Source organism: Colias philodice, chromosome 2 (genome assembly GCF_061535455.1).
Source record: "Colias philodice isolate Cphi_HAF_F1 chromosome 2, ilColPhil1 Martin Lab GWU primary, whole genome shotgun sequence".
NCBI lineage: Eukaryota > Metazoa > Arthropoda > Insecta > Lepidoptera > Pieridae > Colias > Colias philodice.
Window position 1 is genome coordinate 10,167,436 of NC_143087.1, and position 13,992 is coordinate 10,181,427.

Genomic DNA, 13,992 nt, shown 5'->3' on the forward strand with positions numbered 1-13,992 from the left:
AGGTTTTAATCCTTTTTAATACGAACTTTGATAATTTACAATGTTACACACAGATAATTATATAAATAATACGTATAAATAACAAAACTTTGTAAAACAATTCAAAAATCATTCATTAATTTTGAAAACATTGCATCTGGATTTACTAGCAATCATTGATCATTCCAAGAAATTTAAAATGGTTTCTACTTAATTTGACTTAAAGATTAACTTAGCAAATCGAGTGTGCGTTGCGAATAGAGTCGAAAATTTAAATTTCATAAACCCTGGTCAATATCTAGCCATAGAAAAACTTGTCTTATGAATTGTTAGAACATTACTATGATAGCTAAATATGACCCGATTTAATGAAATTTTTAACACTTTGTCATTTTTTATGACCGCTCTTAGTTGGACGGTCTTGAGATCGCTTCAATCGAATAGGCTGCTCATCGTGATAATGTTTTCTGTCCTTGCGTTCGTGAAAATCCAATTTTGCTGATACCGCCTGTAAAAACAAACACACACATACACATGCATGATGCATACATATTCATCAGTAGAAATCTATACACTAGAGAATTTCCATTTACTTCTAGGGTATTATTTTTTCTATGAGTTTTGAACCAGTTAAAAAGGAAAAACAATTCAGACGTATGTAGGCTGCAAGCTTGGAATCTCGTCCTAAATTTTCTATCTTCATCATATTAAATGATAACCTAACCCGCAGAATTTAAAAGATGACGAATTTGCGTCTCCTTAGTCATTCTTGCGTTATAAATGATGCATCATTTTATATGTAACCGACTATGAATATTTTGTTTGTATTTAAAATAAATTTATGCCTAAAAGCCTACCCGATTACTCTCTTGTTTCTGCCGTCGCGGGCGCAGCGTGCAGGTTGCAACGCCGAGCTGCAGGTCTCCAGCTGAAAGTCTTTCTTCCACGTCCGTGTTGCATGATGTTGAACAACATTTGCAACTGCAATGATAAAATTAAGTATTAAGCCTCATATTCATGGTAAATATTTGTTGAGCAACACACAGCAATACGCCAATTCAAGATGTGCAGTGTGAATACAACATTCGATTTTTCCAGATCCGATGAAAATAAGATTTGGCAAATCGTGTCTCCCTGTGAACCACTGCACCATCTGAAATTTTGCAGTACGGCCAGATCGGTTTGTAGTCGCAAAATCGGATCTTAGCTTCAGCAAGATTCCGTTTTTCTTTGATCTTGAAACCGAATGCTTGTTTGTGTGTACTCTTTCATTGAAATACTGGTACCATTAAACTGAATCCTGCAAAAAACCGATTCGGTAGAAAAAACAGTGACACGTGAACCTAGGGTTAGGTGTTGTGTATTCCGTTTTGATACGTACACATCTTTTTCTGGAACTGGCAGATGCGACTGAGGGCTACTCTCACGGGAGTTGGCCGGGGTGTTCCTGCATACCGCTTCACGTACTTCTTGTAAACGCCGCCTCTCCTCAGCCACTTTACGGTCCAGCTCTGCTACTACATTGTGATGTTAATAACATAATAATTATATGAGATTCTATCTTCACTTATTTTAATTCTCAATGGAAAGGTCTGGCTTCTCGCATGGCACCCTATTAGAAAGTATTTGCTTATATCTAGATCATAGGATAGGAAAAATAGCTCGTCTTAATGACTTCAATTTTAAGGTTAAAAATGTTACAAATGTTAAAAAAAAATTAAAGCAAAAAAAGTTAAATATTATTCAGAGGTTTCATTTTCATTAAATATTAAAAACATACTGTGTTTTTGTGTTTGACGTTGTTTATTTATTAATTCGCTTTCCAATGAATCAATACGTTTTTTAAGCACCTCTTCCTTACTTAGCATAGTTTTCCACGTGCGACATACTTTTAAATGGAGGAATGCTAATTCTTGTGCGTCCAAACCCTTAAAATAATAAATTAATTAAAAAGACTGCGGTGACAGAAGCCAATTTATATTGCAAGGAAAAAATAGATTAATTACCTCTACATTATTATTTATTATTTTATTTGCTATATATTTAATATATGCATGTTCAGCCATACGTCGTTGGTCTACGTCTACTTGTTCGAAAATATTTCGAATTGTATCCGAAATATTAGAATCTAAAGAACATGTACAAGGTCCATGAGACCGAGGTTTCGGCCTAACGTTGAACGCTTCTATATTTGTTTTCGTTAACAGTCTTGTATCACTTCTTCTATGTTTACGTTTTCTCATTTCAGGGGAAGGCATTTTTACGGGTTCCTGAAATAACAAATAATATTTTCAGTTTGACGACATCTGATAAAAATCAACAATTTGCCGCTTATTTGAAAACAGGCTCGCCTGGTGTAAAGCGAATCCACCGCCCATATTCATTTACATACCTCATTGTTATCATTCAGATGTTGCTCATGAAGTTTCAGTTTATATATTGTGTTTTCTTTCTCAAGTAATTCCACTTTGCGCATTGCTTCGATGCTCATAGATCTTAAGTTTTCAACCTCACTTTCGTGACTCCTTATAACGTCGTTAAGTGTTTCTTCGTGTAAGCTTTGTATACTAACGACACCTTGATTATGTTCATTAATAATGTTTTTTATATTGTTGTCATATTGTGCTTTTACTGCTTCAATTTTCATTTTATAATGCCTTTCAATATTATCTAAAGTGGTTGTGAGTTCTTTTATTTTACTCTCATATTCTTGAATGTTATCTAACTTTGCAAGTACACCCTGTTCTATTGAAAAACTAGATGGACCGTTTTTACTGGTTTTACTAACGTCTTTTGAAGTAGTTCTATTGTCTGTAAATGATCTCAAGAAAGGACTTAGTGACCTTGATCCACTGCGCTCACTGACATAATCTTTAGTAAAGAAGAAATTATCATCACTTTGACTTCTCCGCATACTACTACTTTTAATTTTAAAATTATTAACATTGACGCCTTGCTGCACAGATTCTAAAATATATTTTAAGCCATAGTTTGAACTTTTCTTGTTAGTTTTTTTGTTATTGTTTAGATTTTTATTTCGATTCTTAGACATATTATTTGGCATATTATATTTTTCAGAATCCTCAACTTCATTAACACCGCCTTCAGGTTCATCCATGTATACGTTTAATTTTGACTTATGTTTTTTATGTGATGATATTTGTTTTTGATTTTGTTTTCTATACTCCTTAAGGGTTTCGGGCTTAATTGATACACTGTCAATAATTTGATTCATATCGTCATTATTATCTTCCGTTCGGTCCTTATTTTCTAGCGGTCCTCGTGAAACTTTTTTATTTTTACTAGAATATGAAGCATTCAAATCCAAATCAGATTGTGTATATTTTTCTGATGCATAAATAGCTCCTGTATATGAATCTAAAGACATTGATTTTTTATCACTCTCTGAATTTGTTGCTTTTGATAAGCTATCGGTATAGACTCTCGGTAAACTGAGAGTCAGTTTAGGTTTAACGCTATCATCATCTTGATTGCTATCCACTTCTGGGTTATAAGTTGTCAGTTCGTTACTTTGATGGAAAGTCTTAATCTTTGCATTAGCATAATCTATCGTGTGATCAACCGTAGCAGCCTCCACAACCACTTTTGACTGCATTTGATTAGGCCACGATTTTTTATCAAAATCAGATTGATTTACATCGCTATCCTTATAAATGAGAAATAAATCATTATCTGTAGCCTGCCCAGAACTATCAATTTTGTTTAATTTTTTACCATCTTTGCGGCTATTTTGATTCTCAAATATCTCGTTAGTCAGTTCGAAAGTAGAACCCATGTCCGGACTTTTACTGCTTAATTCCGTATTATGGGTAAAAATCGAATGCGTGTTGTAGATATCTATTATTTTGTGATGATGTCGAATATCATTTACATTATTTTGCTTTTCTTCGGATATTATAGCATCAGATGTTTCAACTTCAGAAATACTCCCTTTATTTTTACTTTCTTCGATATTAGTACATGATATAGAACATTGCTCTAATATAGTCGGGCTCAATTTTTTGATTTTGTAATTCAAATAAACATGTTTAATAAAATCTAAACTAATGTACTCATCCTTTTTTATTAATTTATCAACTTGTGTTACTTCATTTGTAAGTTTTTCAACATTGTCTTTCACGAAATTCAAATTTTCATTACTTTTAGTAAAATTATTACGTGTATCATTTTCATTTATTGCATTGAAGTCAATTTGACATGAAACATCCACCGTAGAAACAAATTTATCAGTTTGTGTATCAATACATTCCATTGGTTTGTTTTTCAGATCTTCAATAAATTTTCTGAGCTGAGATATTTCTTTAGATTTTTTTTCTAAATTTTTAGTGACCTTTTCTATTTCTTCTATCTTTTTATTATTTTCTTCAGAAACGGAGAAAGTCTTTTCTTGTAGTTCACCTATTTTTGAGAGTGAATTATTGTACAAGTCTTGAAGGTTTATTATTTCGGTTTCTAATTTTGTGATATAAATTTGTGACGATTCGCTAATTTTTTCAAACATTAGTTTTTGATTTAAAAGTTTCGCTTCCAAATTATTTATTAGCTCTTGATCTTTAGCTATTTGATCTTCCAATTTTGTTTCTAATATAGTTAGTTGTTTCTCCATTACAAGTCTTTCTCGAACTGCTTCCTCTTTTTCGGCTGCTATCTTTTGTTTTTCGTTCTCAGCAATTTTTTTGGCTTCATCTGCTTTACTTAAAAGTAAACGAGATGAATTCTGAACTGTCAGCAATGTTTGTTCAAGCGAAGTACTTTTAGAACTTCTAGCAACTACATATTTTCGAATTCGATTCAATGAAGTTAGAATATCATTAATGGTGCATATACTGATTGATAAATTGCTATCTCCTGCACATATTAATTCTAACTCTTTAATATTTTGTAACATAACATCTCTTTCGTCTTGTAAATCTCTTATGTCATTCATGTATTTGTATTTCTCTTTATTTACCTCTTCGATTTGGCTTTTTGTATTAGAAAGTTGATCTTCTAAGAGAGAATATTCTTTTTTCAGTTTTGTTAAATCCATTTTCATGTTATGAGTTGTCTTAGAATCTACAAAAGAGATTTACAGTAGTTCCTTAGAAATTAAAACAACTATAAAATTACTTTCAATTTATCATGTCAGGAGGAATAAAATATAATTCTTATATTAAGAATGAATTGAGTTTTTTTTTTCAAATTTTGAATTTGTTAAAAGCAGCCAATTTTTGCAGCGATTTTTGATCGCTTGAAAACTATTTTCAAAAGTTTAAATGTGTTCAACGTATAACGGCAAAACAAATTAAACTTACGATGTGCATCTAACTTTTTTAAAGATTCATCTATTCTTTTATGACTATTGTCCAATATTTGCTCACTGGATTCTACTGCAACCGCTATATTATTATTTAGATGCCTTACTTCCTCTTCTAATTCATTTATGTAATTTTGTAAGGTGGCTATTTTACTGTCACGCATAGATATATCTTCTCGGAGGTCTGATATTATTAAATCCTGCATAATATTAATGAAACATTAAAATAATCAATATATCAATATTAAAATTATGGGACCCAGAGAAAAATAGTAAGTAAATCATGTTACCAACTTACCGATTCATCTAATCTATCAGTTAATTCCCTTATATTTTTCTGTTGCAGTATTTTCTCATTTTTCATCGCTTCTATTTCATCTTTCACGTTTTTGAAATAATCTTTGGGTGAACTTGCTTGTTCTTTTAACTATAAATATATTAAAACTATAAACATTTAAACTTAATCTTACTTAATTAATCATAAAAAAGTCTTTACCGCGGTTCGAGCATTAATAAGTGAGTTTTCTAGATCTTCTGAATGCATTATTAATTCCTGCTTTTGATTGTACAACATTTTATTCTCTTCATTAATTTTTTGCAAATGCTTTTGTTGTGCCTCAAGTTCCATTTCGATTCGCTGCTTTTCTTTATTAACAGTATCATAAGCATGTTTCAAGTTATCGAGATCGGTCTCTACTTTCTTAAGTATTAAAGCACTTTCCTTCTTAACGAGCATCAAATTATTTTTGACATTTAAATTTTCATGCTTTAGGTCTAAAATGTTGTTCTGCGCCATAGATTCTTTAACTTGCAACTGGTCTATTTTATCAAATAAATGTCTGTTTTCTTCAATTTTGAGTTCAAAGTTATTATATAAATTATTCATTTCTTCTGTTTTTGCATCAAACATCTCTTGTAAACGTTCTCTTTCGGTATTGAGATTTCTATAGTCTGATTCTAATTCTATCAGCTTAGCTTCCAGATCTCGAATGCGTTTATTTTCTGAAAGTAATTTAGCATTTTCTTTTCTGCAACAATCTAAATCATTTGTTAAATTTTCTAGTTCCTTTTCTTTATTTTGAAGCTCTTTTTTTAAAACGTTTCGTTCATTTCCCAATTTTTGATATAGCGCATTCAATTTTAGAAATTCGTCTTTTATATTTTCATTCTTATTTAGTCGCTCTAATAACTCATTACTTTCTTTTTTTGTCAGTAGAAAAGAATTTATTAAGTCCTCGAGTTCCCGCTTTTTGTCATTCAGTTCATTTTGAAGTGTACTCTTTTCTTTTAATAGATTGTCATGAGAATGTTTCAGATCATTTAATTTTTCGCGTAGTTCCTCAATATCCTGTACTTTTTTCGCCAATATTTTACTTTCTTTTCTGGAAATGTCTAGAGATTCTTTGTTTCGAATATTTTCATCGAGTAAAGAATGTAAACTATGTATGCTTACTTCATGGAATTTTTTAATCTCATGTAGTAGAACAGAACTATTACTATTTAAACTATCACCACCATCTTCGTCGTTATTTATATTTTTCTGCTCTTTAGGTAAACTTTCTGATTGCTTAGGTTCATTTTTTTGTATATAGCTTCTAAATGCTGCTAAAACTTCATAACTTTCACGTTGTGCAGATTTAAGAGAATCAATTGCTGTTTCATTTTCATGATTAATCAAAGATAACTTTTTGTTGTACATTTCTTCGTTATTATTTAATTGTTGTAAAAGTTCTAAATTTTTGCTACTCTTATTCTCTACAATGTTTGTTAAGTTATTAATTTCATGTGATTTTGAATCAACTATTTCCTTCAAATTTTCAACACTAGATTTTTTATCTTCTATTTCTTGGACCAACATTGTATTTTGATCTCGAAGCTGTTGTATTTCTCTTTGGTAATCTCTTGTATATTCTTCCAGACATATGTTAGTTTGAAGAAGTTTTTCTGATTTATCTGTGAAATAAAAAAGTATGACAAAGCCAAGTAATTAAAGATTTATTTAAATTTGAATTACTGTATGTAATTTACCCTTTAAATTTTCTATTTCCATTTTCAATTCATTTATTAATTCGAGTTTTGTTTGGAAGTCTCCCTGCAGCAACTCTTTCTCTTCTTCATTGCATAATAATGCCTGTCTTAAATTTCTTATTTGTTCTTTTTGTGATTCAATTTCATTCAACAATTCAACCGATCTCGCTGCCTCATCTGATTGCATCTACAACAAAACAATCCAATTCATATAAGATGGATAATATAGGTAAACAAAAAAATTGCAATACTTGCTTCTTCATGGCCTTGTTCAAGAAATTTATCTATCTGTCGAGACAAGGCTTTAATTTGTTGATCTTGACACATTATATTACATTCATATTCCTTTAATTTACAGATTAAAGAATTTTTTTCAGTTTCAAATGCTATATTTAATTCCTGCAGTTTCTTTTCTAAAGCAACATTTTCGCTTTGTAAGCGTGTAATGTTATTACACTTTATTTTATTTATTTCCGTTTCTGCTTTAAGTTTCGTTTCTAAATTCGTTATTTCTTCAGATAAAACATAGTATGATTCTTTTAATGTATCTAGATTTTCTGATCGTTTTCGATAATATTCTTTTTCAGTCCAAAGTTGTTTGTATTCTCTCAAGCGATTTTGCATACACTCGCATTCTTTTTCTAGGTCATTATATTTTTGGCATCGTAAAAATAAACAATCTTTTTCATGTTTTAGATTATCGTAACAAGTTAATAATTCATCATAATTTGCCTGTAAATTTTTTAACCTGTTTAGACTCTCTGTATCTATACTGCAGCTATCAAATCCGTAATTTTCATCACGTTGTTCATTCTTAGCTAAAATGCTATCTTTACTTAAGATTTCTTTCATTTCTTCGTTATCAATGATATCAGCTACTAACTGAGCTCTTCTATCATTTAAGTGATTTTTGTTCGACTCGGTTGAAGTAATAGCCAATGCGGGTTCTACATGGGCAATTATTTCAGCGCGGTAACAGGAACAATCGTGTGTTGATGTGTGTTCGCTAAATTCTTGAGAGCACGGTGCGATCAGAGCAAGACAAAACTTTTCCAAAACTTTCATTTGAAAAAGAATTTTGCCTTTTATATCTAAGCAACGGGTATCCTTTCCAGCCGTCTAAAATAAAAATATTAATGTCAGATGCTAATCAAGTGCTGTAAGTAAGTAGTACTAAGAAATAATAATTATTACCAGTAAGTTTAAGTACTGTTTATACTTTCCATTTTGGCAAAGCGTGCCAAATATTTTTTCTAATGCAGTGTATATATGAACATATATGCAATACGGTTCACACACATCGTTTTCCATTACCTTGAAATACAATTATTTACACATTAATGTGCGTTACGAATGATTATTCTAAATGTTTTCAAGGAAGTACTCACTGCAATTCTATTTTGCATAGCATTCAATTTGGCATCTTTTCTAATAATTGTTTCTTGCATGTCGTCTAATCTCGTATCGTAGGCAGCTGCAATGGAAATGTGGCTAATTAAACCTAATATTTATTCATTTTTAGTAATAATAATCAAAATTGTATTAGTATTAGATAATAATTTGTAGTTTATTTTTCTGTATAAAATATAGAGAAAAGTGACTGCACATTACATCGGGGCGCGTTATCAAAGATTATGTCTCGTGTCGGTATATTGTTAATTGATGTCTGACTCAACTACCCTCATAAAGCTAATACTAATAATAATAAATAAATAGCTAATGCTAAATACTCTTATTTTAGTCACTGTTATGATTTGTTAGATATCCATTGACTGATCTGCAGTTACTCTGTACTATCTTCTTATTTCTTCTTGATTATAATATCTGCTTCTCCTTAATAAAATTATTTGTTGTATGTCTATGAGATACGTTTCTTACATGTACTGGCATCGCAAGGGCATGATAATATTGCTCCTTCACCAACTTGATTGCTCTTTGATTCCTTCTTCGTTGATCTATTCGGTTTTATGAGCGTCCACTATAAAAATATTATATAGATTAATGAAATCTATATGTACTAATATTATAAAGCTGAAGAGTTTGTTTGTTTGTTTGAACGCGCTAATCTCGGGAACTACTGGTCCGATTTGAAAATTCTTTCGGTGTTAGATAGCCCATTTATTGAGGAAAGTTATATAAGCTATTTATTATCATCACGCTACGACCAACAGCAGTGTAGCCACGGGGGTGAAACCGCGCGGAGCAGCTAGTACTCAATACGATCCATTAGGAATATTTATTTCAAATGCAAACTAAGCAAGTTTAAAATAGTCAGTGATGCTTACATCTTCGCCTCTTGATTTTTCGGTCTGAAAAAGTTGTAAGTATTACAAAACGTTTGAAATTAAAAAATATAATAAAGTTCCAAATTAATAGATATACCTCGTCTCCCTTTGATTTACCAGTCTGAAAATAATTTAATAGTACGATTATTTATTGTACGAGAATTTAAACATACAAATTTAAGACTTACAAATTTAAAAGCGAAAAAAATAGGTTATTTAAACGGCTATTATAATTGTAATGCTCTAAAAAGAAAGGAACACTTACCTCGTAACCTTTAGATTTTCCTGTCTGAAATTAAAATTTTCATCTTTACTATATATTTTGTTTTAAAATATTTTTAAAATAAAAATTTTATAAGTATTTATACAATCATCACATTGAACCAAGTTAATTTTTGATGCATTCCATCACTTACCATCATACCTCATACATTTTAAACAATACCCACCTCATCACCGATCGATCTAGTGATCTAAAAAAGAAATAATACTCATGTGAAAGTTGTTAAAATTGAATTATTAATAATAATTTACCTTAAACATAATATACAATAATATGTAATATAGCAATAACTTACATCGTCACCTCTCGATTTACCCGTCTGGAATAATATTGAAAATATTAAAAAAGTTTAACGAAAGCATAAATAATATTTTTATTATTAGTATAACTGTACCTCAAATGCTTCTGAATCAATTCCCTGAAAAAAAGGTAAAATATTAATACGTGAAATTTGAATAAAAATATAATTTATAGTGTTGTGGGATTATCTACCTCCGTAAATCCAGATAAGTCCAGATCCAAGCACTGTAATAAATCAAATTTAAATTATTTATGAAAGTTTCGTATCAAAATATCATAATACGTGTATTGAAACTTACCATTTCGTCGAGCTCTTTATTCGCAGCTCTTATTGCAGCATGCTAAAAAGAGATGCGATTATTCTCTACATGTTCTTATTTTAGCTGATAGATTTGATTTCCCTCATTGATACTTACAGCATTTGCTATATCACATTTCTGATCGCATGTAAGCTCTAGCTGGTCGTAAGCAGCTATCATTTGTTCAAATTCACCAATCTTACGTTTGAGGCGACTAATTTCTGCATTCTTTGCCCCCATCAAAGTGTTTACGATAACATCAGTCGGAATATACTTGGGTCTACAGGTTTCATTGTTTCTCTTTATAATTTCTACCAGATGTTCAGTTTTATCGGAACAGAAATGTGACCATGCTCTTGCGTCAGTGCACGACGCATATGCCTTAATCTTCCCCTCATTCCTCGATGGTAAATCGTATAGATCACATTCATTGAATACTCTTTCTCTTTTTGTTATGAACGACATCGCCAACGGTCAACTTACAATTATATAGATTTAAAAACAAACTACTATTTATTAAATTTACTTTTCGTCACCATCCATTTTAAGCATTACTATGCGATGATAAATCTGTGCTCACAGTTGTTTACAATCTTAAAATATCTTACTGTAAAATGTAAATATCGAAAAATAGCAAATATTTTGGACTGTCATTGAAAAATCGAGACGGAACAGTGAGTTAAAATAGAATGTCATTTTTGAATAAACAAGAAAATATTTTATACAATAAGGTGTCAGTCATAATAAATTATTAAGTATATTTTACCTATAAAATACAAACTCTTTCGGCTGCTCGGCTGATCATCGGTGACATAATGTGACAATTGGATTTTTACATCTCATGTGAACTCGAAATTTTGCGTAACAATTTCATAATAAAGATGTAGGTAGGGTTGTTTTGTCCATATCGTATTCAATGAACTGTTCACATCGTCAAAAGCTGCGCTTATTGTCACGAAACGAAGGCAAGATAAAATCTTATGATTCTTGTGTCGACCTTAGAGCATGGAGTCATGATTTACAAACACGAAACTGTTACCTTAGGGATTGGATGAAAAGCGACATGCCAATTTGTGTTTTACCCACAAGTACTGTGTCCAGCTTTTTAAGAAATATGACTTGGAGGAATCGAGCGAAGGTAATGATATTTTTTGATAGGTGTATTGAATTGAAATATTTATTGAATTCCAGGACCTCAAAGCTTCAAGACCTAAAATAATCTTCTTTGCTTTTTATTATATTAACAGCTAATCTCCCCATCAGTTTAAGGTTCATTTTAATGCTACTTTAAATGACGTTCATTAGTTTCCTATAAAATTTGGATGATAAAGTATGACAATGTACTACAATATCATATTTATGTACATGCATTACAGGTAGCTCCACGCTGTCATCCAAATTGTAAATCTAAAGTCGTCCTTGAGAGCATTTGCGAGTCTACTCATGCTATCAAAGAGTGTCTGAAGAATGAAGAAGCATTTGAAAAGTATTTTCAAGACGTAAGTTTGTAACAATTTCTGTATCATGATTCATGAATTAGCAAATTTGTCTATAATTCTCTTTGATAAGTAATTATTAATTTAAATTCCTTATCCTCTAAGGAAGAATTTGAAACAAGCACTTGGCCATGTGAAAAATGTTTAGAAGCACTTAAGAATATAAAAATGTTTTGGAGAATCATTTTAGAAAAAATCTTTCGTATCAATCTTCCAACTGAAGACGAGTGTAAGAGTGCTTATTATACTAGTGTTCAAAATATAGCTAAAACTTTTCAAGATGAAATTGTGGAACAAGCTATTTATGTAAAAAACTCAATGCCGGCTAGAAACAATCATTTTAAAGACGACTATACAAGATCACATGGAAAAATAGATAAACCGATAAGTTCCATACGATTTAAAATATATAACAATGATATTGAAATACTCACACCAATAGAAAGTAAACCAAATATTATTATAAAAGAAGACAAATGTGTAGCAACAGGAGGAAGTTACATTGTTTTAAACAAAAAGTCATGTAAGAAGATTAATCAAAGCGTATCTGTGAATATAAAAACAGTCGACTGTGGTGAAACGTGTGATCTTGAAAATAGCGATCTAGTTGCGTATAGAAATAATGTTGATTATTTGCAAAAAAGATTAGAAATGCAGAATATTGAATTGAGTAGACTCACTAAAGAAAATGTATCAATGAGATTGGAATTACAGCAAATTTATAGGACGCATAATTGGGATAAGGCGTACAATGCACGGCCAACTTTGCAAAACCCAATTGAAGATATTCCAGAACCCTTTGAGAGTTGTGACGAGAGTTTACCTATGAGTACCGATTCAGAGATGATAATAACGTTAAAGAATTGCAAAAACCAGGTACCGCATAATATTTTCATAATGTAGCTTGTCATTTAGTAAATGTTTTATGGTTGGTTTCATTTCACTTTTAAAGAGATAATATTTCTACATTTCTAGAACTTACTTTTTTGTGAACTTGGAAAAAAACGAGGGGTTTAATTTATAACAGCATTGTTATTTTTTAGAATTATAAAAACATATCACTTTTACAAGTGATACATAAATCAAACGAGCCTTCGGTAAAAAGATCTCTTAAAGAACAATATTGTAATAAGCAAGAAGACCCAATCGAACTCTTGAATAAAGGTATTTTTTTATTTCTTCCTTATAAAAACCTAAAAAAGAAGTCCCATCCAGTCCGTTTTCTGTAACAAGATTACTCTAATTTACGTCTCATTGGTAGACCGTTGTACATCGATACGGCGTTGATTATTATGGTTAGATCGGCGTTGTCAGCCTGTAGTAACTTCACTAAGGTATCGTGTATTTATGAGTAATGTTTTATTTCTAGTACAAGAAACCTTTGGATCTATTGTTAAACGGGAAATTTCTATAGTGACTGAGAGACCAGAAAGGAAGAAGACGTCTCTAATCAATGCTACTTATTTCAATGTAACGTCTAGTAAGTCGGCGCCATCACGTACCACAATGTCAGTGCATTCGGTGTCTTCGGCTTCAGTTTTTGTAAGTTTTTTGTTATTAAAATAATAAAACCATACCATATATACTGTAACTTCAAACATATACTATGAGCCATATTAACTTGTACTAGGTTTCCGCCCGCGGCTTCGCCCGCGCAGTCAAAGAAAAACCCGCATACTTCCCGTTCCCGTGGGATTTCCGGGATTGCGTCATTTTCCCGGGATAAAAAGTAGCCTATGTCCTTTCTCGGGTATCAAAATATCTCCATACCAAATTTCATGAAAATTGGTTCAGTAGTTTAGGCGTGATTGAGTAACAGACAGACAGACAGAGTTACTTTCGCATACATAATATTAGTATGGATTATTGGGTTGTCAATGTAAATTCAATAGGTATAATCAAATAAAAAATATTTTGTATTAATTCTGAGTTTTTATTTCAGGTATCAACCACTGAATAATTCAAGAGCAAATGTGTGTCCGTTATGTATTTCGTTAATAAATGA

General features: G+C 31.1%; 2 protein-coding genes across 2 annotated transcripts; one reads left to right on the forward strand and one right to left on the reverse strand.

The window, feature by feature from the left end:
• Nucleotides 1–52: 52 nt before the first annotated feature.
• Nucleotides 53–10,956, reverse strand: LOC149490733 (uncharacterized). The gene is made up of 20 exons (XM_089710351.1): nucleotides 10,609–10,956; nucleotides 10,492–10,533; nucleotides 10,385–10,417; nucleotides 10,287–10,310; nucleotides 10,188–10,211; nucleotides 9,707–9,730; nucleotides 9,203–9,302; nucleotides 8,713–8,798; nucleotides 8,519–8,638; nucleotides 7,576–8,443; nucleotides 7,325–7,501; nucleotides 5,793–7,249; nucleotides 5,595–5,723; nucleotides 5,295–5,496; nucleotides 2,372–5,055; nucleotides 1,986–2,249; nucleotides 1,760–1,907; nucleotides 1,361–1,496; nucleotides 837–960; nucleotides 53–487 (listed from the first exon to the last, which is right to left on the reverse strand). Exons 1-20 carry the CDS (start codon nucleotides 10,954–10,956, stop codon nucleotides 368–370), a joined length of 7,110 nt encoding a protein of 2,369 aa, XP_089566477.1. The 3' UTR covers nucleotides 53–367.
• A 451-nt stretch (nucleotides 10,957–11,407) lies between these two features.
• On the forward strand, nucleotides 11,408–13,947 carry LOC149490734 (uncharacterized). The gene is made up of 6 exons (XM_089708088.1): nucleotides 11,408–11,629; nucleotides 11,868–11,990; nucleotides 12,093–12,863; nucleotides 13,031–13,151; nucleotides 13,357–13,529; nucleotides 13,930–13,947. Exons 1-6 carry the CDS (start codon nucleotides 11,408–11,410, stop codon nucleotides 13,945–13,947), a joined length of 1,428 nt encoding a protein of 475 aa, XP_089564214.1.
• Nucleotides 13,948–13,992: the final 45 nt, after the last annotated feature.